This window comes from Phyllostomus hastatus, unplaced genomic scaffold, assembly GCF_019186645.2.
Source record: "Phyllostomus hastatus isolate PE091 unplaced genomic scaffold, TTU_PhHast_1.1 phas_contig_159, whole genome shotgun sequence".
NCBI lineage: Eukaryota > Metazoa > Chordata > Mammalia > Chiroptera > Phyllostomidae > Phyllostomus > Phyllostomus hastatus.
Genome location: NW_025333640.1, coordinates 1,353,542 through 1,380,790, shown reverse-complemented (window position 1 = coordinate 1,380,790; position 27,249 = coordinate 1,353,542). Strand labels below are relative to the sequence as shown.

General features: G+C 54.1%; 3 protein-coding genes across 3 annotated transcripts in view; 1 reads left to right on the top strand and 2 right to left on the bottom strand.

The window, feature by feature from the left end:
• The window catches only part of CATSPERD (cation channel sperm associated auxiliary subunit delta), a 42,081-nt gene extending 28,958 nt beyond the window's left edge, over positions 1–13,123 (top strand). Inside the window, exons 14-22 of the mRNA XM_045831359.1 lie at positions 170–259; positions 1,049–1,107; positions 3,503–3,581; positions 5,050–5,102; positions 6,884–6,958; positions 7,948–8,076; positions 8,457–8,640; positions 9,881–10,038; positions 12,973–13,123. Of these exons, the coding sequence (XP_045687315.1) occupies positions 170–259; positions 1,049–1,107; positions 3,503–3,581; positions 5,050–5,102; positions 6,884–6,958; positions 7,948–8,076; positions 8,457–8,640; positions 9,881–10,038; positions 12,973–13,123 (978 nt within the window). The remainder of the gene's footprint in view (positions 1–169; positions 260–1,048; positions 1,108–3,502; positions 3,582–5,049; positions 5,103–6,883; positions 6,959–7,947; positions 8,077–8,456; positions 8,641–9,880; positions 10,039–12,972) is intronic.
• A 377-nt stretch (positions 13,124–13,500) lies between these two features.
• PRR22 (proline rich 22) lies at positions 13,501–15,211 on the bottom strand. The gene is made up of 3 exons (XM_045830788.1): positions 15,082–15,211; positions 14,910–14,972; positions 13,501–14,579 (listed from the first exon to the last, which is right to left on the bottom strand). Exons 1-3 carry the CDS (start codon positions 15,209–15,211, stop codon positions 13,501–13,503), a joined length of 1,272 nt encoding a protein of 423 aa, XP_045686744.1.
• Positions 15,212–15,803: 592 nt separating this feature from the next.
• DUS3L (dihydrouridine synthase 3 like) lies at positions 15,804–21,609 on the bottom strand. The gene is made up of 13 exons (XM_045831226.1): positions 20,824–21,609; positions 19,847–20,132; positions 19,095–19,601; positions 18,710–18,751; positions 18,400–18,552; positions 18,056–18,172; positions 17,792–17,857; positions 17,610–17,720; positions 17,067–17,163; positions 16,809–16,884; positions 16,252–16,440; positions 16,045–16,173; positions 15,804–15,951 (listed from the first exon to the last, which is right to left on the bottom strand). The coding sequence occupies exons 1-13, from the start codon at positions 21,009–21,011 to the stop codon at positions 15,879–15,881; spliced, it is 2,034 nt and encodes a 677-aa protein (XP_045687182.1). The 5' UTR covers positions 21,012–21,609; the 3' UTR covers positions 15,804–15,878.
• Positions 21,610–27,249: the final 5,640 nt, after the last annotated feature.

Genomic DNA, 27,249 nt, shown 5'->3' with positions numbered 1-27,249 from the left:
AAGGCCACAATTAGGGGTTGTGCACGAGGCGAGGGGGGGCATTTGGGGATAGGACTGGCAGGTGCACTTACAGAGCAAGCTCAGTTTTTACTCTCAAGATGCACAGCAGTCACCGGCAGGTAGCGGCACCCCAGTGGCACTCCTAATGCCTCTCCTGTCCCCACCCCAGGCGGTGGTGAGCAACCCACACTCTGTGGGGCTGCAGGCCATCGCATATGAGGACGGCTACACCTACGGAGGGAACACGAAGCACAAGCTGGTGAGCTGCACCCCTCCCCAAACCGGGATCAACGAGATGTAAGGGCATGGCCTTGACCACCCCGGCCAGGTCCAGCGCCTGTGGTCACTCCCTGAGCCTGTCCCTCCTTTTCCTCTCTTCTCCTTGTGTGTACCTGCGATAGGTGCTGCAGAACTTGGGGGAAACAAATCCCCAGCTTTTCCCCAACTCAAGCAGGCAGCAATTACCCAAATGAGTGACATCATTAAGGTGTCACATGGGAGAGGCGCAGAGTACGTGACAGGAAATCTAACCCAGCCCCAGGGAAGACAGGAGATCTGTATTAGCTGGGTAAACTGAGGTGTCAGAATGGAGGGAACCAGGGGGACCAGGAGGCGCTTGGACATATGGGTCTGGGGGATCCACAGGGCTCAGCCAGACCTCTTGGTTGTACCCCAGAATCTGGACTTGAGCCCAGAAGTCCAAGATCGAGTGGTGCAGCTCCTGCAGGACAAGGCATGAGTTGGCTGCAACAAACTCTTTGGACCAGTGCTTGTCGCTTCCCAGAGTAAAAAGAAGAACAGAGTTACACCTCGCACTGGGTCCAGGACAAAGGCAGCAAGGGAATGAAGGAGCTTGAGATGGCCATGTCCATGAGCTTCCCGAGACCTGGCCTCAGTAGTGGGATTAGAACCGGGAGCGGCCTAGGTGGTTTCCAGGCTCCTCCTCCCAACACCCCCTCCCCCGGCCCTCTCCCTGAACCCAGCCTCGGGACTGGGACTGACCACCGGGCTGTGGCAGCTGGGTTTTCTCTCTCGCTCTGCTCCGCAGAACATCTCCCTGAGGCAGCAGCACCACTCCGGCAGGGCTGACCCCAACTTCACCTCCAGGTATGGCATCACTTGGACCAGGGCAGGCGGCCCCGGGCTGTCCCTAGGGTTCCCTCGGCAGGAGCCGGGAAAGCAAGGCCAAGTCTGAGACTCCCCGATGACAGCCGGAAAGGCGAGAATGATTAAAAATAGGAGGATAAATGGTGACGGAAGGAGACCGGGCTTGGGGTGGCGAACACACAGTACAATGTACAGATGATGTATATAGAATTGTACACCTGAAACCTATATGATTTTAGTAACCGATGTCACCCCAATAAATTCAATTTCAAAAAAGAAAAATTAAGACACCTTATAAAAGGTGGTTCCACAAAAATTAAACATAGAATTACTGCAAGATCCAGAAACTCCGCTTCGGGCACGTGCCCAACGACTGAAGCAGGGTCCCAGGGAGACGTCCGCGCAGCCAGGTTCACAGCAGCGCCCTTCTCAAGGGCCGGGAGGCAGAAGCAGCCTAGGTGTCTGCTGACGGGTGACTAGGTGCACAGGTCGCGGTGCTCGTACACCGTGGGATGTTATCCAGCCTTAAGAAGGAAGGACACTCCGACCCCTGCCACGGTGTGGATGAACCTTGACATCCCACTCAGTGCAATAGCCAGATGCAGAAGGACGAACACTGTGTGATCCCACCCGCAGGACATCGCCAGAGTGTGTGTGTCGACAAAGAGTATGTTTTAATCCTGTGTACAGGACTTTGTGACACTGTTATAGAATTGAAACTTGCCAAGAGAATAAAATGAAATGCTCTCACATAATAATAATAATAGTAATAATAACACATGTGTGAAGTGATGGATGTGTTAATTAACTTTCTTTTTTGATTTTTTATTTTTTTTCAATTACAGTTTACATTCAATATTATTTAGTATTAGTTGTAGGTACAGCATAGTGGATAGATAATCACACACTTCACAGAGTGTCCCTCCCCCCAATTAACTTCCACTGTGTGTACATATATCAGACAAATCATCGCATTCTGCACTTTAAATATCTTACCGTTTTATTTGTCAGTCATACCTCAATATAGCTGAGAAATGTAAAGTTAAAGAATTGTGTGTTATTAATATAGGATTATGTTCTTCTCTCTGGTACTTGTGGTAAATTTATCTATTTATTATAAATGTATTTAAAAGCTACTTAATTTTTTATGTGCTTGGCTATAAAAAATAAGTTCTCCCAGTGGAAATTTTCAGATTACACTCTCAGACATGAATCCAACAGAACTAGAACTCAACAACCAAAAAAATAAAAAAGCGCCCTGGCTGGCATAGCTCAGTGGATTGAGCGCGGGCTGTGAACCAAAGTGTCTCAGGTTCGGTTCCCAGTCAGGGCACATGCCTGGGTTGCAGGCCACAGCCCCCAGCAACCACACATTGATGTTTCTCTCTCTCTCTCTCTCTTTCTCCCTCCCTTCCCTCTCTAAAAATAAATTTTAAAAATCTTAAAAAAAAAATGCAACACTACCCAAATCCCATTTACTTGGAAATTAAGAAGCACCCTTACAAATAACTCCTGAATCAAAAAATTATTGAAATACAGCCAAAATATACTGAAAGGAAAGTTTACACCCTAAGTACTTTTATCATGAGGAAAAGATTCGGACTCCAGATGAATGAACTAAACATTTAACTTAAGGAACCAGGGCAGCAGCAAACAGAAGCCCTGCAGAGCAGATCGACAGTGACACGATCCGAAACGTGTTACGCAAAGCACAAGAGACAATGCGCAGTCAAAGTGAAACACGGAGCGTGCTCTTCGGGAGACTGGCGCAAGAAATCAAACCCTGCAATCCTGCGGAGAAAAGACAGAACTGAGATGGGCAACAGGAATAGAAAAGGAAGATAGAAAGTACGAATATGGAAGCTATTAAACAAACAATAAGAAAACATTATGTGTGGCTAGGTGATAATAAAATTGAATGTCAGATGTTCTTTTCAATAACTTATTTTATATAAATTAGCCAAACTGATTTAAGGAGACAGACTCACAGAGAGCAGGCTGACAGCTCTGGAGTGGGGGCGGGGGTGGAGGGATCCAGCAGGAAAAAAAGAGGAAGAGCTGGAACTCGTGGGCAAAGACAATAGTGTGGTGATTGCAGCGTGGAGGGGGGCGTGTATAGGAGGTGTAAATGGAAATGGGAAAAATACAAGATAATAAAAATAAAAATAATAAACTGATTCAAGAAGAGGTAGAAACTCAAGGACAGGTAGGACCGCCTAAGTGAGTAGAGGTTCCCAGTCATTATTCTGGTGTTCCAGAATGGATGGATGGATGGATGGTGGATGGATGGTAGATAGATAGATAGATAGATAGATAGACGAAAGGGTGGGTGGGTTGGCAATTATCTCTACTCTGACACAAGTGTGCAAAAACAAACACTCCCATTGCCTCGCAGCATAAAGAGACCCACAATCTCCACCATCACTCTGGACATAGCCAACAAGGAAATTTCATGTGTGGACCTCAAGCCACTGGTATGTCCCACACTTCTGCTATCCCACATTCTTTGTCATTAGTGTTAAAAATAATGGCAGCAGGCCTGGTTGACTTTTCCCTAAAGGGCTGGCCAACCCCCCATTCAGGATATGGAAATGCAGGGGATCCTTCCCCCCTTCCCCCATTGCTGGGTGACCACCCCTCCTCCGTCATCATCCCCCAGGGCTGCCACTCATGACCCCACTGATAGTCACTACGAGGGGAAGGGGTCATTAGTCATCGCACCTTGTCCTGATGTCAGCCATGGCCTTGCTGTGCCTGGTTTTGCTGCTTTTCTGGGCCTGGAGCTGAACTAGATGTCGTCCCCAGGGGTGAGTGCTTGAGGGACCGGTCCTGCGAGGACCGGCAGTTCTGCTCGTTGCCGGCCCCAGGGCCCTGGGCCCTGCTGACCTTCCGCACCAGTCCGTGGCCCCTGCTCTGCTCTTGCCTCTCTCACTGCCTGCTACAGAGGGAGGACACATCCTTGGCTTTGGTCTGAACCCTCTAAGTCAGCGATTCCCAGCTGCACCAGCAAAACATCCCTGAGGGCAGAGGACGTGAGGGACCATCCTGGAGAGGGTTCAGAAGGCGGGAGCCATCAGAAAACAGGACTTTTCTTTGAGCATTCCTGCCTGCTTTGAAAAATTGGCGTGGACACATGTCACACCATGCACGAACCTGTAGGACATTGTGCTCTGTGAAATAAGCCAAAATAAGCCAAACACACGGGAGGTCCCTAGAGGAGTCAGATCCATAGAGACAGAAAGCAGAGGGTGGGGGCCAGGGGCTGGGGCTGGGGAAGGGGAGGGGAAGTTTACTGGATACAGCGTTTCACTTTGGGAAGTTGAGGAAGTTCTGGAGGCGGGTGGTGGGGACGGCTGCACAGCATTGAGAATGTGCTTAATGCCATTGAACTGAATATACTTTAAAATGGCTAAGATGGTAAAGTTTATGTCTATTGTCTTGATATAAAGCTGCTTTTTCAAATAGCAAAGTCCCCCTGCCCTGTGGTTTCAGAGCCCCTCATATATCTCTGAGCGTGCCACCGCACCCCAGTTTGAGAAGCATGTCCCTGATCACTCTTTCAACCCCAAATCACTCTCTCTTTTCTCCTTCCTGTTTGTTCATTGTAGCCTCCCTGCCTGCCTTCCCTAGCACTCTGTATGCCAAGTACGGTGTTGGGTTTATCACTTGGGTTCTGTTCCCTGCAAAACCGCAGAGGTAGATCCGTGATCGGGGGACCTCAGCTGTGTCCCAGTGCTTGGGCAGGTTCTTAGGACCTGAGCCCTGTGGGGCCAGTCACAGTCACAGTGAGTCCCAGGTGCCTGGGTCACCTCGTCCGGACCCAGGGGCACTGTTTGCAGTCCCTCCTGGATGCGAGCGTGTCCCCCACCGGGTCCTCACTGTGGCCAGGCTCTCTGCGGCCCTCGCTGACCCGGTCAGCATCTTGTCTCTCTTTCTCTGCAGACGGCTCTCATTTCCGTTGGTTGTGACCTGAAGAAAAAGATTGTCATTCAGAAGTAAGTGTGTTGTTGGTATGGGGGTGGGAGGTGGGGAATGGGGTGTAGGGATGAGGCGAGACTGGTGGCTGTTGCCTCACAGTTGCTGAAGCCGGGTGACGCTATGCTGTGTGCTCTGTGCCTGCTTCGTCTCCATGGCAGACAGCCCAGCCACGTGCACTGTCAGACCGAGTAGGAGTTTCAGGCGTGGTGGCGGCGACTCCTCCCCCCCCACCCCCCCACCCCCCCCCACCCCGGCAATGCTCACATTTTCCTCCCTCCCTAACCATTCTGCTCATTCCATTGTTTCCTTTTAATCCCTTAATTACCAATTTTGATTAAAATTATTCAGGGACTTTTTGCCTTAATTGCTTGCTAAAAAATTTGGGAACTCTGCCTCTGGTATCTGTCTCCCCAGGGAATGAGGCCATGAGAATCCAAGGGGAACAACAGGCCAAATTACCATCCTTTCACCCTGCAGGCAGCATCTGGGGAGGGAGGGAGCCCCGATGTGCATGCTGCTGAACGCCTGGGTGTAAATACTCCCCCAATGCTGATGTCAGGCTGCCAAGCCAGCCAGCCATGCGGCTCCGGCTCCGCATTCTGCAACTGCATGGTCAGCTCCGAGCCCCAGCGGGAGGGGACTTCAGGGCTCCATGCATGAGGCAGTCACACCCTCAGGTGGTGATTTGACCAGACTTCCCCCAAATGGAAACACATTATTGAATCAACAAATTGCGTATTTAAAACACATGTGCAGGAAATGTTGCTGAAACAATACTTAGAAGAAAGCTTTTGCCATAGAGAAAAGATACTTGCCACATATGTAACCAACAACAGGCTTCTATCCAGAATTTATAAAGAATTCCTACAAATAAAAAAAAAGAATTTCTACAAATTAATTTTTAAAAGAGAGAGAAATGAACAGACCAAAATGGACAAAGAGCTTGAATAGACACTTCCAAAAAAGAAACCAAGGCTGATAAACATGTGATAAGATGCTGAAAAATTGGTCAGCCTCGCTTCATTGGGAAATGAAAATGAAGGCTTGTAGGAGAGAGACCCTTGTTCTCCCGCCAGCGTGGCGGGGCTAACAAGGCCCGGCCAGTCCCAGGAGGGATGGGGACCCCAGCAGCTTCCAGAACTTACAGGCACTGCTGGTGGGCACACACAAGTTTCAGCTGCTTTGGAGAGCACATCTGTCAGTCTGGCACTTCCACTCATGCACACTTGCACTGGCATAGGTTCCAGAACATTCTCCGCAACATTATTCTTAGTAGCACCAAGCTGGAAGTACACCAACTGAAATGTCCACTGGAGGATGAGTACGTAGACCGGTCTGGTGTTCTCAGAACAATGTATTAATGTAACAATGACAGTGAATGAGGCAGCATGAGCTGCATAAATGTACAGATGTGGAGGTGGAAAGATACAGGGGAACACACATAGCATGAATCTAGTCTTAAGAAGCCAGAATCAGGCAAATGCTCTATGTAGCTTACTGGTACATGTCCAGGTAGCAGAGTACATAGAAAAACAGGGAAGTGATCATTTCAAAAGGCAGGACACCCAGCACCATGATCTTGGCCTCAAATATGAGGCATTAGGGCTCCTTGGAGAAACGACTAATTCTAGGCTAGGCAGGGAAGATACAAGATAAGCCTGGAGCAACTTGGAGAACCAAAAAGTAAGAAAGGGCTTGGATATCAAACCAATGGGACATGCATGTCAAAGGGAAGAGTTCATGTAGCTTCAGTTCTGCGTGGGGTCAGCAGCTTCTCACCACCTTTTGTTGCTTACAGCAAAATCTCAGCCTGTTACAAAGGCATCCTCGATCCAGTGGCCCTTCAGGACAATTACACCTATGTCATTGAGAAGTGAGCCAGAAATTTTCCTTCAGCCCTCCCTCCTTGACCACCCCCATCTTACAGACCCCTCCCCAGCCTGCTGCTGGCTCGCGGAGCCCAGCCACCTGCTCCTCTGAGCTGGTGGGGTTGGCTAGACACTGTGAGCCGAGGCAGGAGGGGCGGTGCGCCGGGGGAATCTCTTTGCTCCAGTCCTTCGTGCCACCAAGTGGGCACGGGATGGGGTTCAGCCCTGCTTGGTCCCAGGTGGTATCCCTTGGTACCCCTCCCATGCTGGTGCATGTCGCACCCCCCCACCCACTGTGGGAAGACGTGGCCACTTGGATACAAGCCAAAAGTCAATCAGCTCTCCAGGACCGCAGCCAAGACCAACACAGGTGCTGCTGGGCTCACTGAGCAGTGTGGCCACAGGCAGACCTCAGCCGGGCACAAAGCCATGTGTGAGACAGGGGTCTCCACGGAAGGGAAGGTGACAGGATGTGTGTGCGGGAGACAGAGACAGAGAGAGATGAGACAGTGAGAGAGGAGACAGAGGAAGGGAAACAGATAAGAGGGACACAGACGGACAGAGTGAAACAGAGAGAGAGACAAAGACAGAGACAGAGGGACAGAACCAAATGAGACAGACAGAACGAGAAGAACCGTGACAGAGAGAAAGAGAGGTCACCCGTTTTTCCCACTAAGGCCTTTGACTGCACCTGCAGTGGGGAGGGCACTAGACTTCATTCAAAGTCAACTGATTTAAATGCTAATTTCATCCCCCAAAACACCCTCACAGAAACATCCAGAATAATATCTGACCACGTATCCAGGTACTGGGGCACAGCCAAGTGGACCCATAAAGTGAGACATCACAGAGGGTCCCAGGGTCATTTTGACCAAAGCTCTGAACCCCCACCTCAGACCCCCTCCCCTGGAAGCAGCTGAACCTGGGAGGAGTGGGGTGGGGGTACACTGGGGCTGCCTTGTGGGACCTCACCCCCTACCTCCTCTCTGCTTAGGGAAGCCTACGACCCCCAATTCCAGGGGAAAGTGGCCAACAAGGACTTGGTGGTGAACTACCATTACGAGGAGCTGGGCTGTCCCCTCCTCGTCTTCTACGACACCCCATGGAAGCCTGTGGTGGAACTGTAAGCTCCCCATGGGGCCGGTGAGGTGGCAGCTGGGCCGCGTTCCCTGCTCCCCAGCTCCCGGCCTGGCCCTTCAGTTTCTTTGTGAGTGACATTATTTGGTTATAGGACATCACAATCATTTCTTCCAGTCTCTGCCTGTGTGTCCCCTTCCTAGAGATACCTTTTGTATCCGCCCGTGGAAAATACTCGGTGCCGCCCCACCTCGTGTCCCTGCTTGGTCCCCACCTGCCACTGCTGCGTTTGTCAGCCGTGGCTGGGGGGCGCTCCTCTTTGCTCTGCTGCTACACCACCCCCGCCCGGAACAGTCTCCTAACATGTCAGGGCCGCTGTCTCCCTGGGCCAGCCTCCCACAGCCACTCCTTGTGCGTGTACTCTAGATGGCGGGAAGAAAAGTTCCAGGAGGTTGTGGAGGCAGAGTATGTCTTGCTGGAGCTGAACGGACTGTTCACCTACACATACTCCCTGACGGCAGGCACGGCGCTCTGCAGGGCCCAGCCGCAGAACTGGACCTCCGTCATGCGGAATTCCAGCGAGGAGCGGCCCTTTGCCTGGGACCGAGAGGTAGTAGTTACTCTTCAGTTATTTCCCCAACAGGCCACCAGTCAGGTGGTGACAACAAATTACACCCAGTTGGGGGGTACCTCAGTCCACCTGGCCTGCTATCACAGGACACCGGAGACTAGGGGCTTGTAAACAACAGACACTTATTTCTCACCATCCTGGAGGCTTGAAGTCCCAGATCATGGTACTGGCTGATTCGAGGGCTGGTGAGAGTCTCCCTTCTGGTTCATGAATGATTGCCTTCCCTCTGTGTCCTCACATGGCTGAAGAGGCAAGGGGGTGCTCTGGAGTCCTTTTCCTAAGGGCACATCTTTATGATCTAATCTCCTCCCAAAGGCACTGCCTCCTAATACCATCCCCTTAAGGGTTAGGTTCCAACACGTGAATTTCAGGGGCATGCCAACATTCATTCCCCAGCAGGGGTGTCAGGGGGCGGGAGCACACTGACATCGAGAGCCTGGGGCCGCATCTGGGAATGTAAGATGTGTAAATTATTTGGGAATCTCCCCCAAGGGGCAGTGGTCAAATGTTCAGAGCTGTGGTCATTGCTGGTAATTTTCTAGAACCATCGAAATGCCCATTACAAAGGGACTGATTAAATTCACAATCTGTTCTGCTGAGCAAGCATTTTTACCATGAGCATTGATTTGCACATGACCGACACATAATGGCATGATGTCAGTAAAAGGAAGAAATTGCATCGGTGGTCCTGGGAGCTCTGATGCGCGTGAATAGTTCCATCCATCCACTGAGCCCCTCAACTCGAAGGCACTAACACAGCACAATGCAGCAATGCTACCAGCAGGGGGCGCTCACCCTGCACCTGAGCCCGTTCCTGCCTTCAGGTTCTTGGCTCTTTTAGTTACACCTGCTTCTGTCGTATCAGTTTGATCTATTTTGTTGACGACACTGGTTTTACTTGTTTTTCTTTTTTTTAACAAATGTGAAATTCACACAACACAATGAACTATTTTAAAGTGCACAACTCATGTCCATGTCTCATGCATTCACAAAGCTGTACAAGCCCCAGGAAGGAAGAGGGAGGGTGAACTTAAGCCACACCCACAGCCTCCTCCATGGGGGGGCCAGGAACTTGTCCACCCAGAGAGCATAGGGCCCTGACCCGAACCATGGGTGTTTGGTGAGCAGGTGGGGCCACGCTCACGGTGGAGGGTGTCTGTGGGCACTGGTGTGGCTTTCCCAGCCACCAGACCAATGCGCATACTCCTGTCCTCCTCAGAACTATGTGAGCTGCCATGACCCCCGCAACAATGCTCCCCTGAAATGGCCAGAGGTCCCCTATCAGATCTTGGGAGGCCGAACGGCAAACAAGGTCATTTTCAACCAAAGGAACGGAATTTATATCTTCTTCATTTCTGTCGTGGATCCATACTACAGGTGAGTGGGGTGAGGGGAACCGCCCTGTGCCCAGGTCTCTGGGGATGGCCGGCTCTCCTGGGGCATGTTGCACACACGTGGGGGACCCGCTTCCCCCCTCACCTTACCACACCTTGCATAAGCCAGGATTCGCTCAATAGCCCAGATAGTCCCCTGGGAAAAGAGATTTTAAGTCATAGATGACATCTGTCCGTTGCCAAGTAAATCCTCTTCAGACCCATGCTGGGTGCTGGGGGAGCAGTGGTGACCAGCAGCCACAGGCCTGCCCCGGGGGCCAGAGTCACCCTCTGGTGCAGTGTCTGCTAGGGTGAAGGGGCCGACCCAGAAATATTCAGGGATTCCGCAAGCCAGTCGACTTCAAATTGGCCATGGCAGGAATATTTACAACAGGGAAATCGGCACACACTATTAATCAGACCTCCCCTCCACCGCCAAAGCTGGTTGTTAAATACTCATCACCTATGACAGCTAAGCTGCTCCTGAGTCACGTCCAGTGTGCTTTTCTAGATCATCAGCATCTCTCACTGGGAGAGGGATTATGGGGGGCCATTTTCTCCCCTCCTCATCTATCCCCTCAAGACAGGTACAAACTCCACCCCCAGAACACACAGAGACCCTGTTTTCCCTAGAGGCCCCTGACCCTGGGCCAGAGAGACTGGCTCTGAGATGACCTTGGGTGGAAGGCACAGTGGAGGGGACATCCAGAGGAGAGAAGGGACTACCTGTGGGAATTGTCACCTCCTCTCCCTCTACCCTGTGTCCAGGAGAGCCCTCAGTGAGTTCTGCCATCCCCCTCTCCTGGGTCGCCCTTCCTGCCCATCGGCTGCATCTCCACTGGCCACCAGCCTCGTGGATGCCTGTGGCTGCTGTCCTGTCCTCACTCTGCTTCCAGGCTGTGATGGAACCTGGGCAAAGAGGAGGCACCCCTTGTCTGCAGAGGAGGGGACCCTAGGGGTCCTGGGGGGGAAATATGACTGCTGCCAAAATACACAAGAGGAAGGCACAGTAAGAATGGGTAAAAAGTAGATATAAATTGAACTCGGTGTCTGGCATGGACACCAGCCCACAGTGTCCGCGGCATTATGGATGAGATAAGATACATTCACACGGACTACCGAGTCCTGTGGAGGAAAAGGGACGGTGCGACTTCTCTCTCAAGGGTAGGGTGCTCCAACCCTTGCCTTGACAGGTTTTTATTGGCTTTCAATTTGGCTTTCAATTGGCTTTCATTCACAAGAATGCAGGTAAAGCTCATTAATCATTGTCAGGCAGTCAGGATCAAACAACAGACAGTATACAAAGAATTATGAGGGCTTATTCTGAGTCAGGGTCTGTGAGGTAAAGGGCTACAAAACTTTGGGAAACAAACTCATTTCCTGCTCAGACCCTTATCATTTAATGGAGAGCATTCTTAGCAAAGCAGATTTCACAGGATTTTGCGTATTATCTCTCAGGCCTGATTTATTCAGCAGGAGCTCTGTCCTTCCCAGCATACATGGCTTCACTATCCCTACCACACAGCCTAAAAACACAAAATGGTGAGATTCAGAATTTACATGGGGAATATGACTCAGGGCTTGAGGCCCACTGAGGTTGATAACCACCCTTCATGAAAGAGGTCTCTGTCCTTTGTACTCCCCATGATCAATGTTAAATATCTTCCCCTGTTAATAAGAACTTATCATGCTTTGTAAGTTAAACAACTGTTTATTAAATAAACATGGATACAAAGTGAAGATGTGCACAATTTACAAATTTCCTGTAGACAGTTTACTCCCTAGTGGTTTTTCAATGTGAATTTCACTCCACTCTAGTGCTTTAGTCTGCAACAGTTTCCTGAAATCAGTCCCCGCAAACAATGGTTATAACTGACTGAGCTTGATTATGCAATAAACAAATAAGATAAGGCTCCTGAACAGGGAGCTTTAAGGCTTCATTCCTGAGCGCAACACACTTCTGAACATCTTCAAAGGCTCACAATCATTCAGGTTGTTCATCATCATTTCATAGATCATATCCTCATTGAAAAACATCTTATTGTTCTGTGGTAAAATGGTTTATAGACAATCTCAAAACTGCTTATACAGATAATAAGAAATGAGAAATGTAATGTTTGTAGAAGACAGAAACCAAAGACACGTTTCGTGAGATGGTTTGATGCAATTTAGAGGTTTTTCTGAATATCAAAATAGAAGCAAAAGAAGTGTAAGCATGAACAATCATGCAGTAGTTTTTTTCTGGATGCTTACCTCCACTGCTCTGCCTCTCTTGACATGCTGGTGTCGGAGTTCCTCTGAATGACAGCACTTCCATCAGCTGTTAACCGTCAGAAGGGGGGTGGCCCATGCACTAATCAATAGGGGTGGGTGAGCCCTGGCCAGGTGGCTCAGTTGGTTGCAACGTTGTCCCATAGACTAAAAGGTCTTGGGTTTGATTCCCAGCCAGGGCACATACCCAGGTTGCGGGTTCGATCTTTGGTTGGGGCATGTGTGATAAGGCAACTGGTTGATGTTTCTTTCTCACATTGATGTTTCTTCCTCTTCTCCCCCAACCCTTCCTCTCACTCTAAAAGTGAATAATAATAATAATAATAATAATAATAATAATAATAATAATAAAAGTGAGACAGTGGCACAGTGGAGTGACAGGCAGGCCTCAGAAAGGGTGAGACAGCAATCTGAGAAGGTGAAGACCCTGGGCAGAGCAGGGAAGTCTGTAGAAGATGGGCCGTTTCATATCTGTGCTTACAAACCCTAACTCACGTACAGACAAATACACGGCCCCCCAAAGCCCTGGCTCTCCTGTGCCTGCTACTTAAGATGCAGAACCCATGTGCTGGGCCTGGTGGGAAGACCCGGTGTTCAGGGCCTGGTCAAACACCCTACCTGGGACAGACTTACCCATCATGGTCTCTGGCTGTTACCAGGGTTTCAGGTGCACTATGCCCATCTCCATCATGAGTGGACCTGTTTCCAGTTACCTGTGTGCCGAGTGGGCACTGTCTCCCACCTCCTCGCCCAGCCCCCATCCCTCACCACCAGGCACCCTCACCTCCATCCAGCACCTGCCCCTCACATCTGCCTGAACTAGCGTGGGGTCCTTTTCCTGCCTTTCTCTGGGCAGCCGTGACTTCTCCTGCCAAACGTGGAGGTGGGGAATCCTTACGGTGCAGGGCTCTGGGTGGTGTCTCTCCACCTCTCAGAAGCCCCCCTTCCCTGTCAGCTAAGTTTCCAGTGCCAGGACACAGGGGATGTACAGTCCCCCTGAGGCAAGGGCTCCTCAGCTCAGCCTGGATGCCCGGCACCCAGCGGACACTGGGCTCCTGCAGGGCTCCCCCGTGTGGTTCAGGACCCACTGGATGATGGAGCAGGTGAGGGGGCGGCCCTCCCTCTGTGCCCACCCCTGGTCCACTGCCCTCCATCGCCACCACCGAGTAGACACTGGGCTGAGGTTCAATCTGCTTTAATGAGGGGTGGCTCCCAGGTCCTGCCTGGGTGCGGGGGAGGGGGCGCTGGACAGGCCCACAGACTGCTTAGTCTTGCCTCCTTGCCTCCCCTTTTTGGTGGCTGAGGCACTGGACTTTCTCTTGCTGGGGGGCTCGGCCTGAAGCACCGGGGCTGCAGTGGTGGTGGCAGGGGGCCCTGGGCAGGGTGGCAGCTCCTCGTCAAGCGCCTTGAAGTTGAAAAAGTAGTCCACGTTGGACACGGTGTCCAGGATCTCGGGCACACTGTAGTCGAAGGACAGCAACTCATCTGGCAGGTGCAGCGAACGGATGTCGCTGGAGGAGTCGTCCCCACCACCCCCGCTGTCGGGCAGGGCTGGTCCAGGGGCCTTGCGCAGGGACTTCTCAGGCTCCGTGCCCCCCGGCAGGCAGTCGAAGAGCTTCATGGCATCTTCCAGCAGCACCTTCTCAGGCAGCACAAAGGCCCTGGCGGCCTCGGGGGACCTAGTCTCACCCGCCCCCGATGGGGCTGCCTCTGCTTCAGCCACCTTGGGGTCCCCGGGGCCTGGTGGGTACAGCAGGTCTGGCCCTGTACTGTTGCCCTGCAGCTCCTTGGCAGGAAAGGCCCTCAGATGACCTTTGAGGTGGCCATAGGCCCCAGGGGGCAGAGCGGCCTCAGCGGGCAGAGTGATGAGGAGCGGGGGCAGCTGGTTTTCCTTGGAGGGCAGTGGTGGGGGCAGGGGCACCGGGCCTTCCTTGAGCAGGGGTGGGGGTGGCTCCACGAAGGTGGGCGTCCCCCCTTCACCTACAAAGCCCAGGACTTCAGGCCCGGGCCCCTCAGGTGGGTAGTAGGGCATGAGGTACTGGGGGCCCTCGGGTGCTGGCTGGAAATGGGGGTAAGGCGGAGTCTGTACCGGGGCCTTGAGGTAGTGCTGGGGCTCTAGGAGGTAGGTGCCCGATGAGGCAGGGCCCCCAGCCGGCACCCCACCACCCGCTGCTGCCAGCTTGTACAGGGACGACTGGCCGAAGTCAGTGGCGGCCCACTCGATTCGGTAAATTCGGGGGTCAAAGAAGCAGCCGCAGGGCGCCATCTGGAAACCTGTGGGCCCAGGAGGGGCGGCCCTGAGAAGGGCAGGGCTAGGACCCACCTACCTGGGGAAGGCAGTGTGGGATCGTGGGGGAAGACAGCCCAAACCCTGGGGACCTATGGACAAAAGCCTGGGTTTGGGGGCCCCGTTGGGGGACAAGAGCCACAGGCCTTGTCTTCAGGGTCCTGTCTAGATGGGGCACAGACCTCAGTCTGGGGACCCCTTTGGGAAACAAGGACACGAACTTTGGCGTCTGGGAGCTGCTGAGGGACAGGCGAGATGGCCCTGCCCGCTCCAGCCCTGGCACAGGGCCTAGTCAAGGGTTGGGAGGAGCCTGATACCTGCTGGAGGGGCCGGAAACACCTCTTTCTCCAGGTCTGGGGGGTGATACAGGTTGGAGGAACCTGTAGACGAAGTCACGCGGGTAGGTGAGGTCCTGGAGCTGGGGGGCAAAGCCCAGGCCCCCTGCCCCCAGTCAGGTGTCCCCGGCTGCCACCACTGCCTGACTCATACCCACAGTGGGAAGAGGGTCTGTGCAGGCAGCAGTGGGCGGGCCACCTGGCCCCTCAGTGCCATCCAGGCCCTGGGGGCTGAAACCTTCTTGGGGAGCTGCAGTAGTGTAGAAGGGTTTTGGATGCTGCATGGGGAGGTGGGGGGCCCAGCCCGGGCAGGCCTGGAGGGTGGCAGGTGAGAGCATAGGCACCTCACCTGGAGAACGGGCTCAGAAGTCACACAGAATTCTGTTTGCCTGGTTACTCCTGGCAGCAGGTTCCAGCCTGTGGTTCCTCCCACTGGCCAGGATTCCAGGTATTGGAGGTGGGGGAGGGTGGACAGGGACAAAAGGGAAAACCAAGGCAGCCAGAGACGTGTGTCACAAAGCGTGGGGCAAACCCTGGGCCTAGTGTGCTGCCTTCTGCCTTTACCAGCAATGCCCATCTGATAGCTCTCAGACTGCTTCCTCCAGGCAGCCTGCCCTGATTCACACCCCTGCAAGCCAAGGACCCCCCTCCACTCTCATAATCCCCAGTGGCTTCTTTGTGGTCAAGGCCTCTCTGGGCACCAGCAGCGACCTGCACGGGGCTGGCCCTGTGGGGGCAGGCAGGAGACTTCAGTGAATGAGGAAGGGAGAGGGAGGGGGGCTGCTGGGATGGCGATGGGGAAGGGAACAGGCAGATGTACAGAAAGGGCTCCCAGGAGCAGGAAGGGGCCACCTCAGGGTCACAGAAAGGCCGGAGTTTTAAAAGAATATAAAGTTTATTGTCTTCTCACACGCTAAGGGGACCCTCCAATGCCCCCTCCCACCCCTGCAGCTACTTGTAGGCATTGGCCTTGTGTTTCGGCACAAAGACGAAATTGGGTGGCACAGGTCCCAGCAGCATCTCACTGTGAGGGCAGGCAGAAGGCAGGGTCAGACCTGGGGCCTGGGCCTCCCCTTCCCCAGCATGCCCCCAGCCCCAGCTCCTCGGGTCCCAGCACCTGATGTGGATCCAGTCGGCTGCCTTCTGGCTGGCCATGAGTGTCTCCAGGTAGTCACGGCCCAAGTAGTAGGGGGGCCGCTCATTGATCCTCTGGGGGAGCCGCTCCAGCAGACCCACGGGCACGTACCTGCAGGCAGGTGGAGACAGGGTTGAGCCAGGCTGCCTCATACCACCAGCACCCCCACCCTGGCTGCTCCATGTCCACCTGCACAGGAAGGACAGCCATTCGAGGAGGAAGCGGCGGGTCTTCTCCACACCCTGCGTGTCCGAGCCCCAGTGCTCCAGGCCATAGTGCGTGAAGTCCCGCAGGATGTCCAGGCGCTCGGATGATGAAATGTCCCAGTGTCGCTGCTCCTTGATCTCCGTGAACAGCCACGGCTTGAGCAGCGCACCACTGAGGGCCAGGGAGTGGTCAGAGGCATCCAATCCCACAGTCCCAGACCCTCCTGCTGTGTGCGTGCCACCTTCAACCCCTAAGAGTTCTAACTCTCAACTCCAAGCCCACAGCTGCAGAAATTTCCAGACTGTTCCAGAAATTTCCCTCCCAGCTACAGCCCCGCCATCTCTCTGCACAGACACACACACCTGCTGGGGACAAAGGGGACTAGGGAGTGCAGCAGTTGGGCAGCAATACTGTGACAAGAGAGAAAGCTCAGACACAGCCTCGCCCTCCCGAGACGCAGGCCAGGCCTTAAGGGCAACTCCAGATAGCTGTCTGCACATGCCCCCCCACCCCCCGGTCCAGGCACCAGGCATGCTTACCGGGCAATCATGATTCCAGCAACGCCAGTCTGCATGGCGCAGTTAGCATCTTCGTATGATAAGATGTCTCCATTTCCTGAGGGACAGACACAAGGGCCTCAGGGAGCTGCACACAGGCAGGAAAGCCAGCTCTTGGGAGTTCTTGCCAACCCAGCAGTCCCCATTGAGGCAGGGAGGGGTCTCAGGTAGGGGGTGGGCCCGGGTGTGTCTGTGGCCTTTGATGACAGGGCATGTAAGTTTAAGTGACAGGAAACCCACCGAACAGGGGCATGGGGCTGGCTGCCATCACACACTGCTTGATGTACTGCCAGTCAGCCAGCTTGGTGTAGCGCTGCTCCCGAGAGCGGCCGTGGAGCTAGAGAAGAAGCAGCCACATGGGGAGGGAGGGAAGGTCCAGGGAGGTGGAGCATCAGAGAGAGAGAGAGAAAGAGAGAGAGAAAGAGAGAGACCAGAGACCCAGGCTGAGACAGACAGACAGACAGAGTCAGAGATGGAGGGAGAGCCGAGATGAAAAGGGAGGAGGGGAAGAAACAGACCATTAGAAAGGGTTGCGGAGCCCTGGCTCAATGTATTGAGCGTGGGCTGCAAACCAAAGGGTCACTGGTTCGATTCCCAGTCAGGGTACATGCCTGGGTTGCAAGCCAAGTCCCCAGTAGGGGGTGGGCAAGAGGCAACCACACATTGCTATTTCTCTCCCTCTCTTCCCCTCTCTCTAAAAATAAATAAAATTTTTTAAAAAATTAAAAAAAGAAGAAAGGGTTGCCGGAAGGCCCCTGATACCCACTGTACCCCAAGACCCACCGTGACCAGGGCTGCACCCCAGTCCCGCAACTTGGGCAGCAACCGGTGTGCCAGGTTCACACGTTCCTGGACGCCTGTGCGGATCTTCACCGTCAGCGGCACGTCCAGCACCTGTGGGGATGGGTGTGGTCAGCAGGGCCCAGGCTTGGGTGGAGAAAAGGTGGGGACATCTTGGAGCATACCTGGTTCATGCCACAAACGATCTGCTGGAACTTGGCAGAGCGGTTCATGAGGGCACAGCCCCCACCCTGGGAGAGATAAGCAGCTGGAGCAAAGGAGGGCAGGACCCACACTGGGCCTGACATCCCTTGCTGGTCAAGTGGGGAAACTGAGGCACAGGGACCCACATAGGTTCCCAGTGACTCAGGCAAGAGCAAAGCCAGGTCCCAGGTCTCCACCCCATCCACACTCTGCCCACTTGGGATCAAGGGCTGAACAGCCACTACCTTCTTGTACACAAGGTCAATAGGGCAGCCGACATTGATGTCCACGAAATCCACCTCGATGCTGCGGTTCAGTAGCTCGGCACACTTGGTCATAGTGTCAGGGAAGGCACCCTCCAGCTGTGGCAGGTGGCGAAGCAGAGGGGGTGAGAAGCCCATCTGGACTCTCCCTGCCTGGCCCCATGCCAAGGCCATCAGTCTGCCCCGTGGCTGAGGTGAGAGGGATCTAGGAAGTGACTGAGCCAGGCCTGGGTTCCAGGAGAGCCCACCCTGAACCTTGCTCCAAATCTTGGCAGCTGAAAGCTGCCTCCTCCCTCTCTCCCTCCCTCCCTCGGGGTAGCACCAACCTGGACACCAAAGATGTCCTCACACTGGTGGCGTTTGAGCAGGGCCCACTCGGACGTCTGGCCCTGCAGAAGATTGGTGCAGACGGCCATCTCCCCACATGTCACGTCAGCCCCAAAACGCTTACAGATTCGCCGGAAGGGCAGGTTCCCACACTGGGGGCCGTGGGGAACACAGACAAGTGAGGGGTGCCCCAGACACCTGCCCACACACCGTGAGTGTCCTGGATAAGACAACCCAAGACCGGCAGGCGCTGGGCACTGTCGGGGTGACCGTGCTGCCACCACCCACCCCACCCCACACTGGCCCTACCGTGGTGAGGGGGGCCAGGTACAGTTTGCCACTGATGTCAAGCTAGAAGGAAAGAAAACAGAGAGGCTCTACCCTCCAACCTTGATTTTGAGGCCTCCCTTCTCCCCGCAATCTAAAACATGTTTTTCTCCGCCCCACTGGCCTAGTACCCTTTCACCTCTAAACTTCTGCATGTGTCAACCAATCTGCCTATGAGAAATCTTCTTTTCTCCGTGTCTTCTCCTGGACAGCTTCTAGTCAACCATCAAACCCTCAGTCCTAATGCCCTCTCTTCCAGGAAGCCTTTCCCACTGCCTCCCTCTGCCTCATCCCTAACTCTGTGGCTGGGAGTGTGTGTCCCGTCCTTCACTGTTAGTGTCCTCAAGAGGAAGCCTGTGACCCATACCTGCCTCTTCTCACAAGGCCGCAGCCTGATTATGTCCTCATCTGTCAGGGGTCCGCAGGTCTGGATGGGGCTGCGGGGAGGGCTACTGGTACTGGGCCCTAGGGGGGCCTGCTGGGTGTCACAGTTGTCCTGCCCTGGGGCACTCACTGTCCCTGTGGGGGCAGTGACAGAAGGGGTGGGGCCTGGCAGGTGGCCCTTGCCTAGCTGGCGCAGGGCCTGCTCAGCACGCTCAAAGTGGATCTTGCGCTTTCGCAGTTGCTGCTGCAGAGCCTTGTCCAAGCCATTTCGGATGGGAGGGGCCTGGACCATCTCCTCTTGCACCAGGTTCTGGCCCTCAGGCCCCAGATGGGCCCTGGCAAAACGGCAAGTCACACCATAGGGGCACCTGCCATAAGTCTCGAATAGTACACAACGGGGGCCCAGGTCAGCTGGCTTGGTCTTCAGGTAGCTGTTCACATCGTGTAGGAAGCGACATCGATCACCAAAAAAACACTTAGCAGCCGATTCCTGCAGGGAAACAGGGAGGCAGTGAGGGAGGACAGGGAGAGGCTGGGGCAGCCAGACTTTGAATTACACCCCTCCCCTCCCGGCTGTGGGTCCTAGGGCAAGTCAGTAACCTCACCGTGCCTCAGTTTCTTCATCTGGAAAATGGGAAAAATAATATTTACATCACAACACCCTGAGGACTGAATGGCGACAGAGAGGCTCAGACTAAAAGCTTCTGGGACTTTCTGGTGACACATGACACTAACCTGCACCAGGAAGGGGCAGAGCCTGTTCTTGTCATAATGGGTGGGTTTCACATGAGGCCGGCCTTTGTTCTGGCCACGGGCTCTCTTCTGAGCCTGAGGATGCTTGCCGAGCTCAGCTGCCTCCTCCGTGGTGCCCTCTCCCAGCTGCCCATCCTCTAGTCGGATCCGCTTGGCCTCAGGTTCAGCCAGGGCACAGTCATGAGAGTTTCCTTTCTTGGGTTCCTGGCTGGGCTTCTCCTGCCTTGCTTCCAGGAACTCATGGAACTGCTCTTTGGTGGTGAGGTATCTGTCAGCAGAAAAAGAAGAAAAAGGAACTCTTGAGAGAATCCTTTCCTGAGTTCCATTCAATGAACACTGGGGAAAGAAACTGAGAACACTTGCCTCTGTTTACATGCTTCTGCTGATGGGGACCTCACTACTTAGAACCAGACATTTGCCAGCCTGGGAAAATCTCAGAGCCACAGGAGGGCCTACTTTGTCTCTGAGTCCCCACTGCCTGGAGTGTTAAGCCAAATTACAGGCATCAGGCAGCAACATCCCTGGCCACCTTAGGCTAAAATAAACTGTACGTCCCAGCATGCCTCACAACGGGGACTACAGCCACATTTCCCGACGTACCTCTCAGCCCTACAAGCCCCAGCCTATCCCCCAGTAATCGGCTCCGAAACAAGACCCAGCCACTGTAACTGGGGCGCACATGCGCTATTCCCGTCATACACTGAGACTACGGTCCCCAGTTTGCATTGCGGCCCTCGCCTCAAACCCCTCCCACACTAGCATGCTCCGTGGCATCCTGAGCATATGTGACAGTCCCCAACGAGCGTTATCTCAGGTATCGCCGCTGAGGAACAGACCGTACTGAAGAAACCTTCGAGCTTCCCGCTCCGGGCTACCCCACCTCCCGGCATGCACAGCTCGAGACGCCCTAAGGGTGCTGGGAAGGCTCCATGAAGTTCTCCCCTGTCCCAGGGACTCACCGAGATTTAATGGGCGCCACTCCCCGTTCCAGCGCGCCGGCTCCTAAGTCGCCACCGCCACCACTTTCTGCTGGGGCCTCCGCCGCACCCTCCGCCATCGGCCCCCCTCGCGCCCGCTTTGGAGTATACGGAGAAGACCTTCCGGGTCGCTCGTGAATTCTCGCCGTTCCTCCTGGGGAAGTGCACATGCCTGGGTCGCTCCCAGTGACGCCATTGTACGCGTCGTCGTGATGGGGGCGGAGCTTGCGTGGGGGTGGGGCCTCGAGTCCCTTTCGCTACTGATATCTCTATGGGAGGGAGTTGGACTGTTCAGAGATCCTCAAGCGGCTCGCTCACTGTTCTCCCGCGGTCAGCAGTCGGCCCACAGAAATGTTTTGTTTTCCTGCTGGGGTTTTTAAAAAATTGTTACAGGTGGTGGGAACAGCCAGTGCAAAGGCCCCGAGGTAGGACCAAGCCCTGGCGTGTGGGACAAGCAGCGAGCCCTGAGTGGCTAGAACAGAGTGAAAGGGAGAGAGGGAGGAGCTCAGAGGGAAGAGAGGGGTCGTGCAGGGCCTTGTGTGCTGCTGGATGGACTTGGGCTCTTACCCCCAGGCAAGTGGGAGGGCTGTCAGCCCAGGAGGGCAGAATCTATTCTCTATTTGTGACGGTCCCCACTGCGCTCTGTTCTACCCCGCCTGAAGCTCCCCGTTTCTGGAAGAGACTTGCTGCAGCAGAGACTGCAGGGCTCTGGACTCAGCCTTTAAGGTTCGAATCCCAGCCCTTCCACTTACCAGCTGGGAACATTGCTGTTTAATTCCTTGGTCTCTCCATCTCCTCATCAGAAAAATGGGACTGATAAAAGTATCTCTTTCAGAAGGTAAGAATTTAATAAATAATAATCAATAAATGCTAACGACTACTGTTTTTATTATTGTCTTACTGTTATGTGCCCTGAATTACGTGAACAGTGCCAGGTGGGAACAACCAATCCCTTAGGTTCCCTTGCATTTCACTGCTAAACTCGACAAAACTTTCTCGGGGAAGGGACGTGACGCTGGATTTGAGGGGTGCTTGCGTCACAGATGGGGCAACTGAGGACCTAAGAAGGAAAGGATTTGCTTGAGGCCACAACAGGCTCGCTTTTCGAAGACCTGGGAGAAAATGGAAGTGGGCGGGGGAGCAAGTTTGTCTTCCATCTCTGGCCTCGGCTGCCCTCTGTAGGACAATCTAGGAATAAAAAAGTGGAATCGGGAAATCAAAAACGACGAAACTGCTGCAGTCTTTGGGAGACTTCTTGCCCAGCCCCGCTCCCCACGTCCAGTGAGTGACGAGACCTCACTTCTCCCGGTGCCCATCCCGCTGCGGTTTGAGGTTCTACCAGTAGTCTCCCCCTGTCCTCCCACAGACACGACCAATCTGGAGAGACAATTGGACAGGTGTGGGGGAGACTTGCCCACTTTCCCTCTAGAGTCTCTCCAGTCACTTTCCTCTCCCATCACCCTGCCTCCCAGGCCTCAATGTCTTCTCCTCTTGCCCCCAACAGCCCAGCCTCCCACAGCTCTTTCTAAAACACACATAACCATGGCCCTCCCCTGCTCCCAAGCCTTCCATGGCTCCCTACCATCCCAGCCCTGGACCATGGTCCATAAGTTCCTATATGACCCAGCTTCTGCTGCCTTCCCCAGCTTCATCCCTTACTACCTCCTCATTCCCTGAAGTCAATCACCAAGTTCATTTCAGACTTCCTGTGAGCCAGTCTTCCCAGTCTTTGCATGTACTCTTCCTTTCAGCAGGTCTGTTCCCTGGTCCCATTACCTTGCTCATTACCTTTCAGCAGGTCTGTTCCCTGGTCCCATTACCTTGCTCATTACACTCACGTTTCGGTTCTCACTTCCTTTTCCTCTGGAAGCCTCTCTGACAGCTCCCTGCTTGGGGTGGGTCCAGTGCCCCTTACAGGCTCTGTCTCTGCCTGAGTGTCCCCCATCACCACCCTGATCATCCTGGAAGCTTCCTGGTCATACAATTGTCTTCCACACTGGACTGTGAGCCCAGAGAGGGTGGGAGCCGGGTGTACCTAGGCCACTCTGTGTCTCTGGCATCCAGCACAGGGCCTAACACACAGTGGGCACTCAGTGAACACTTCCTCAGTGAATGCATCTTACCACGGCTGGGGAAACTGAGGCAGAGGGGTAGGACCTGTTTTAGGGTGTCCCACCTTCACTGGGGCTCTGACAGAGGGCTAAGGCCTTTTCAGGTGTCACCCTGGAGAACGTGGGGACATTAAGGAAGGTGTCCTCCCACCCTGAGCCAGACTTGGGTAGTTCTCTAAAGCAAAAATGCAGATGGGGAGACTGAGGCACCCAGGTGGGGGTGAGGCAGGGCCTGGGGAAGGCAGCTGGCACTTCGCTCAGTCACTAGCTCTCTCTCTCTCTTTTATTCTTCCTCTTTTGCCCCAATATTTTTGTTCTCTTTCTGCATTTTGTTCTGTGTGCCGCTCTGTCTCTTTCTTATCTTTCTCTGCATTTCTCTTTCCCTCCATGTTTGTCCCCTTGCTCTTCGCATTTCTCTTTTTCTCTGTGTCCCTCTTCATCTCTCCGTCTCTCTCCCTCTCCTCCAACTCCCTGTTGCTCTCTCTCAGTCCCTCTCACTCCTCTCAGCCCGGCTGGCTGGTGTTGGCAGCAGCGAGGCAGGTACAGCCGGGCTTAGTGCCCACTGCTGCCAGGGCCCCCTCGGATTTGTAGCTGCGCCTTCTTTATCTGGGGCTGCAGCTACCCCTTATCTTCTGGCTGCAGGACACGAGACCAGGATTAGGGCAACTCGGGGCCAAGGATGTGAGACAGCAGGGCAGGCGGGCGGCCGAGAGCCTGGTGCCAGGGTGGATGTGCTGCAGGGCCGCTGAACCCCAGTGACCGGGGCTGCTGCGTGTGCATGTGAGGTGATGGTGCACACACATATTCACAGCTGTGACTGCTGAGTATGAATGACTTCAGGGAGGTATCTGTGTGTGTCTATGAGCATGTTTATGTGTGTATGAACATGTGTGTCTTTTGTATGTCTATTGCATGTCTCTGAGTGCACATTTGCGGCTGCTTTGTGTGTCTATATGTGATTATGTATGCACATTTGTGGATTCTGCATTTGTATCTCTCTGTGTGTGATGGTATATATATATTTGCAGCCGTTACTGCTAAGTATGAATGACTTTGGGGTGTGTCTGTGTCTCTGTGTGTGTGACGGTGTGTTCATGTTTGTGACTTTTGTGGGAGAGGGTCTGTGCCTCTGTGAGCCTAGGAAGCTCCTTATTCCAGCCCTGCCCTGCAGGTGACCATACAACTCAGGGCCCGCCCCCGCCCAGCTCCTTCCTGCCACCCTGATGGCTTTCCCACCATGCTGACCCAGAGCCTCCAGGGATAGGACCCTTGAACCTGTGACCTGTGGCTGTAAATGGCCCCTGTGGGGACAGCCACCATTCCTGCTTTTCCCATCCTCACCTGGAACAGGCCGGGCCTTCCTGCCGCCCACAAGCCTCAAAGGCCTCATCCTGGCTGAGGCTGGGCGGCTCCTCCTCTGGCCCCAGGAGCCCTTGCTCTGACCCCAGCTGGGTGTACTGTCGAGCTCTGTCTCTCGTCAGTGTGCTGAGGCCTTCCTCCCCACTCGCAGCACCATCTAGCTCAGGGTGAGGGTGACTGTCCCATCAAGAGCTCTGAAGCCTAGTTTTGGGGAGCCTTTTGGAGAGCAACACTATCCACCACTGAAGGCCTGTGCTGGGCACAAAACTAACATGGAAGCCATTTCACAGATGGGGAAACTGAGGCCCAGCAAGCTAGGTCACCAGCACATTGAGGGATGGGGTAATGCTTAGTGTGTGGAAATGGCTAATGCTCTGGCTGGCGACAGCTAGACGGACAGAGGGCACAGGGGATGCTAGGCCATCTCATCCCCACAGGGCTGGTCCCTGGGGGTCCTGAAGTGCAGTCCTGGGCTCCCAGGACCTGGACCAGCTCCTGGCGCTAAGATGGAAACTTCTTCTCCAGCCAAGTCTGAGTCTTGGCCAGCAGCTGCCAGCCTCCCACAACCTTTACATGGGCCTCCACTCTTGAATGGAACACTCCCCTTGGGAGCAGTGACTGCCCAGAGAAGGCAGGGGGCCAGCCTCAGGGGACAGGGTTGGAGGAGTGGCTATAGGAAGTGGCTGAATGTTGTAGAGTCATCCAACCCCAGGTTTGAGTCTCTTCCTCACTGTGTGACCTTGGGCCAGCATCTCGACCTCTCTGATTCTTGCCTTTCAAAACTGCCAAGTGGGCACAGAAGCAGGCTGGGGAGGGGGGTGTGTTGCCTGGAGTTACCTGGGAGAGGCATCCCAGGAGGCTAGGAAGGAACAAAGCTAATTCCTGGACAAATACCACAGGCATGTGAAAGAGCCTAGGTTCCAGCTTGCCCTGCGCTGTCCCACCCCTGCCTCAGCCTTGACCCTGGGGCCAGCAGGTTCAAACCAGCCATAGGGTCCAGGTGCCCATGGGTGCCAGTTGCTCTTCGCCACCCCTTGGTTTCTGCACATCCGTGCCATGGGCAGGCCACAGCCCAGACCCACCGGCTGCACTTTTAGTTCCACCCGCTCTGCCTTGCAGGGGCCCCAGTGTGGGACGAGGAAGGTTTAAAAATAAAGCATTGTAAACACTCATGTTTCCTGAACATAGAACCACCCTCTGAGTTTCCTCGGCCTCCTGGGCAGCCAGGCCCAGACAACTCCTTGAGGGGGGTGAGGGCTGGAGGGCAGAGGTGCCCTCGTGCACACTAATTCCTGGCTGCAGTGTGAGTCAGCTAGTGTGACGGGGTTTCTGTGTTACCAAAATAGTGTGCAGTGTGTGGGTTGGTGACAGACAGTGGCGGGGGTGCTGGGTTGTGGGACATGACAAAGTGGTGTGTCAGGGTGTCACACCTATGTCTCATGTGACCATGTGGGGCTGGCCCTGAGGGCTGGGTCTCTAGGGTGTGAGTGTGATGGGGTTTCCTCCACATGTGTTTGTATCAGTGTGTGTATACTTGAGTGTGACACACACGCCTGTGGTGGAAGGTGGGCGTGGATCCTGGTGTCCCCACCCCCTGTCTTCCGTCCTACCCACCCCAGAGGAAGAACCAAGTCTTTTAAGTTGCTGTTGCCAGGACAACCGTTTTATGAGCGTCCACATGGTGGGCACATGTGAGTGTCCTGCTCCCCATGTGCCTGAACAACCCCTCCCCCAAGGCCTCCAACCATAGGGGGAGGGGGCACAGGCAGTGTGGGGTGAGCAGGAGGCAGCCACGGTGCAGCTGGTGACAGCTTAATGTGGCTGGAGGGGTGGGGGCGAGTTCCTGGCAGGGCTTCGTGTGTACAGGGAAGCTGTGCCTCCCAGACTGGTGTGTGTGCACACGCGACAGTGTCTCCACAGTTCCTCTGCATGTGTGGCTGTAGTGTCGGCAATCTGTGCTTAGGATGGCATGTGAGTGTTGTCGTTTTTTGTGTGAGCTCAGTGTATGTGTGCTAATGTGTGTGCCAGCACCAGGCAACATGGGAGTTGTGTAACAATGTGCCAAATGAGCATGCATGTGCACCAGCAGCCCTAATTTGACCCCTGCGGGTACTCTGAAGGCCAGTGGGCTGATGGTAAATATATGAATATCATGTAGGACTGTGTCTCAATAGGGAATCATGTGTGTGCATGTGTTGGAGCAGTGTGAGCTCTGCGTCTGTGTGCATGAGTGTGCATGAATGGGAGTGAAGTGAGAATATTTGTATGAGCGTGAGCATCAGCCCCTGTCCGTGTGGCAGGATGTAGGCGGCTGTGACCGCTGTGGATGTAAGGAAGGTACTTACATGTGAGAACAGGCATGGCAGTGGGTGTGATTCTGCCTGGAACAAAGGTTTGGGGAATATCTGTGTGGCCAACTGCACCATGCCCTTCCTTTCTGAGGGTGTGGGTGTCTCTGCAAGTGAGCACATAGCAACACCTACAATGACGGATATTTAAACACTGTTTACCATGCACCTGGCATGGGTCCTTTCTATAACCCTATGAGAATCTGGTAATAATACAGGTGGGGAAACTGGGGCACAGAGAGGCAAAGTATTCACCCAAAGCCACACAGCACAGACACCTGTCCTTTCCATCCTGGACTGGGTGGGACCTGGCAGCCACGGCTCCACTACTACTCTGACCCCAAGTCACACTGCCACTTACATCCCGCTTGCACGTGCAGCACACAGTGCTCACACGCTGTGCACACACCCAATCGGCTCAAACTCTCATGAGCTCATGTACAACAGGGTCAGGGTGCCTGAGTGGCCCCCATCACTGTGTACATGCAAGTTGTATGGGCCCCATGGGTGTAAGGGTGTTGCGGGTGGGGAGTGGGGTCCTACTAGAGCCTAATGTTCTTAACCCCAAGATGTTGGGATTAGAGGAACGC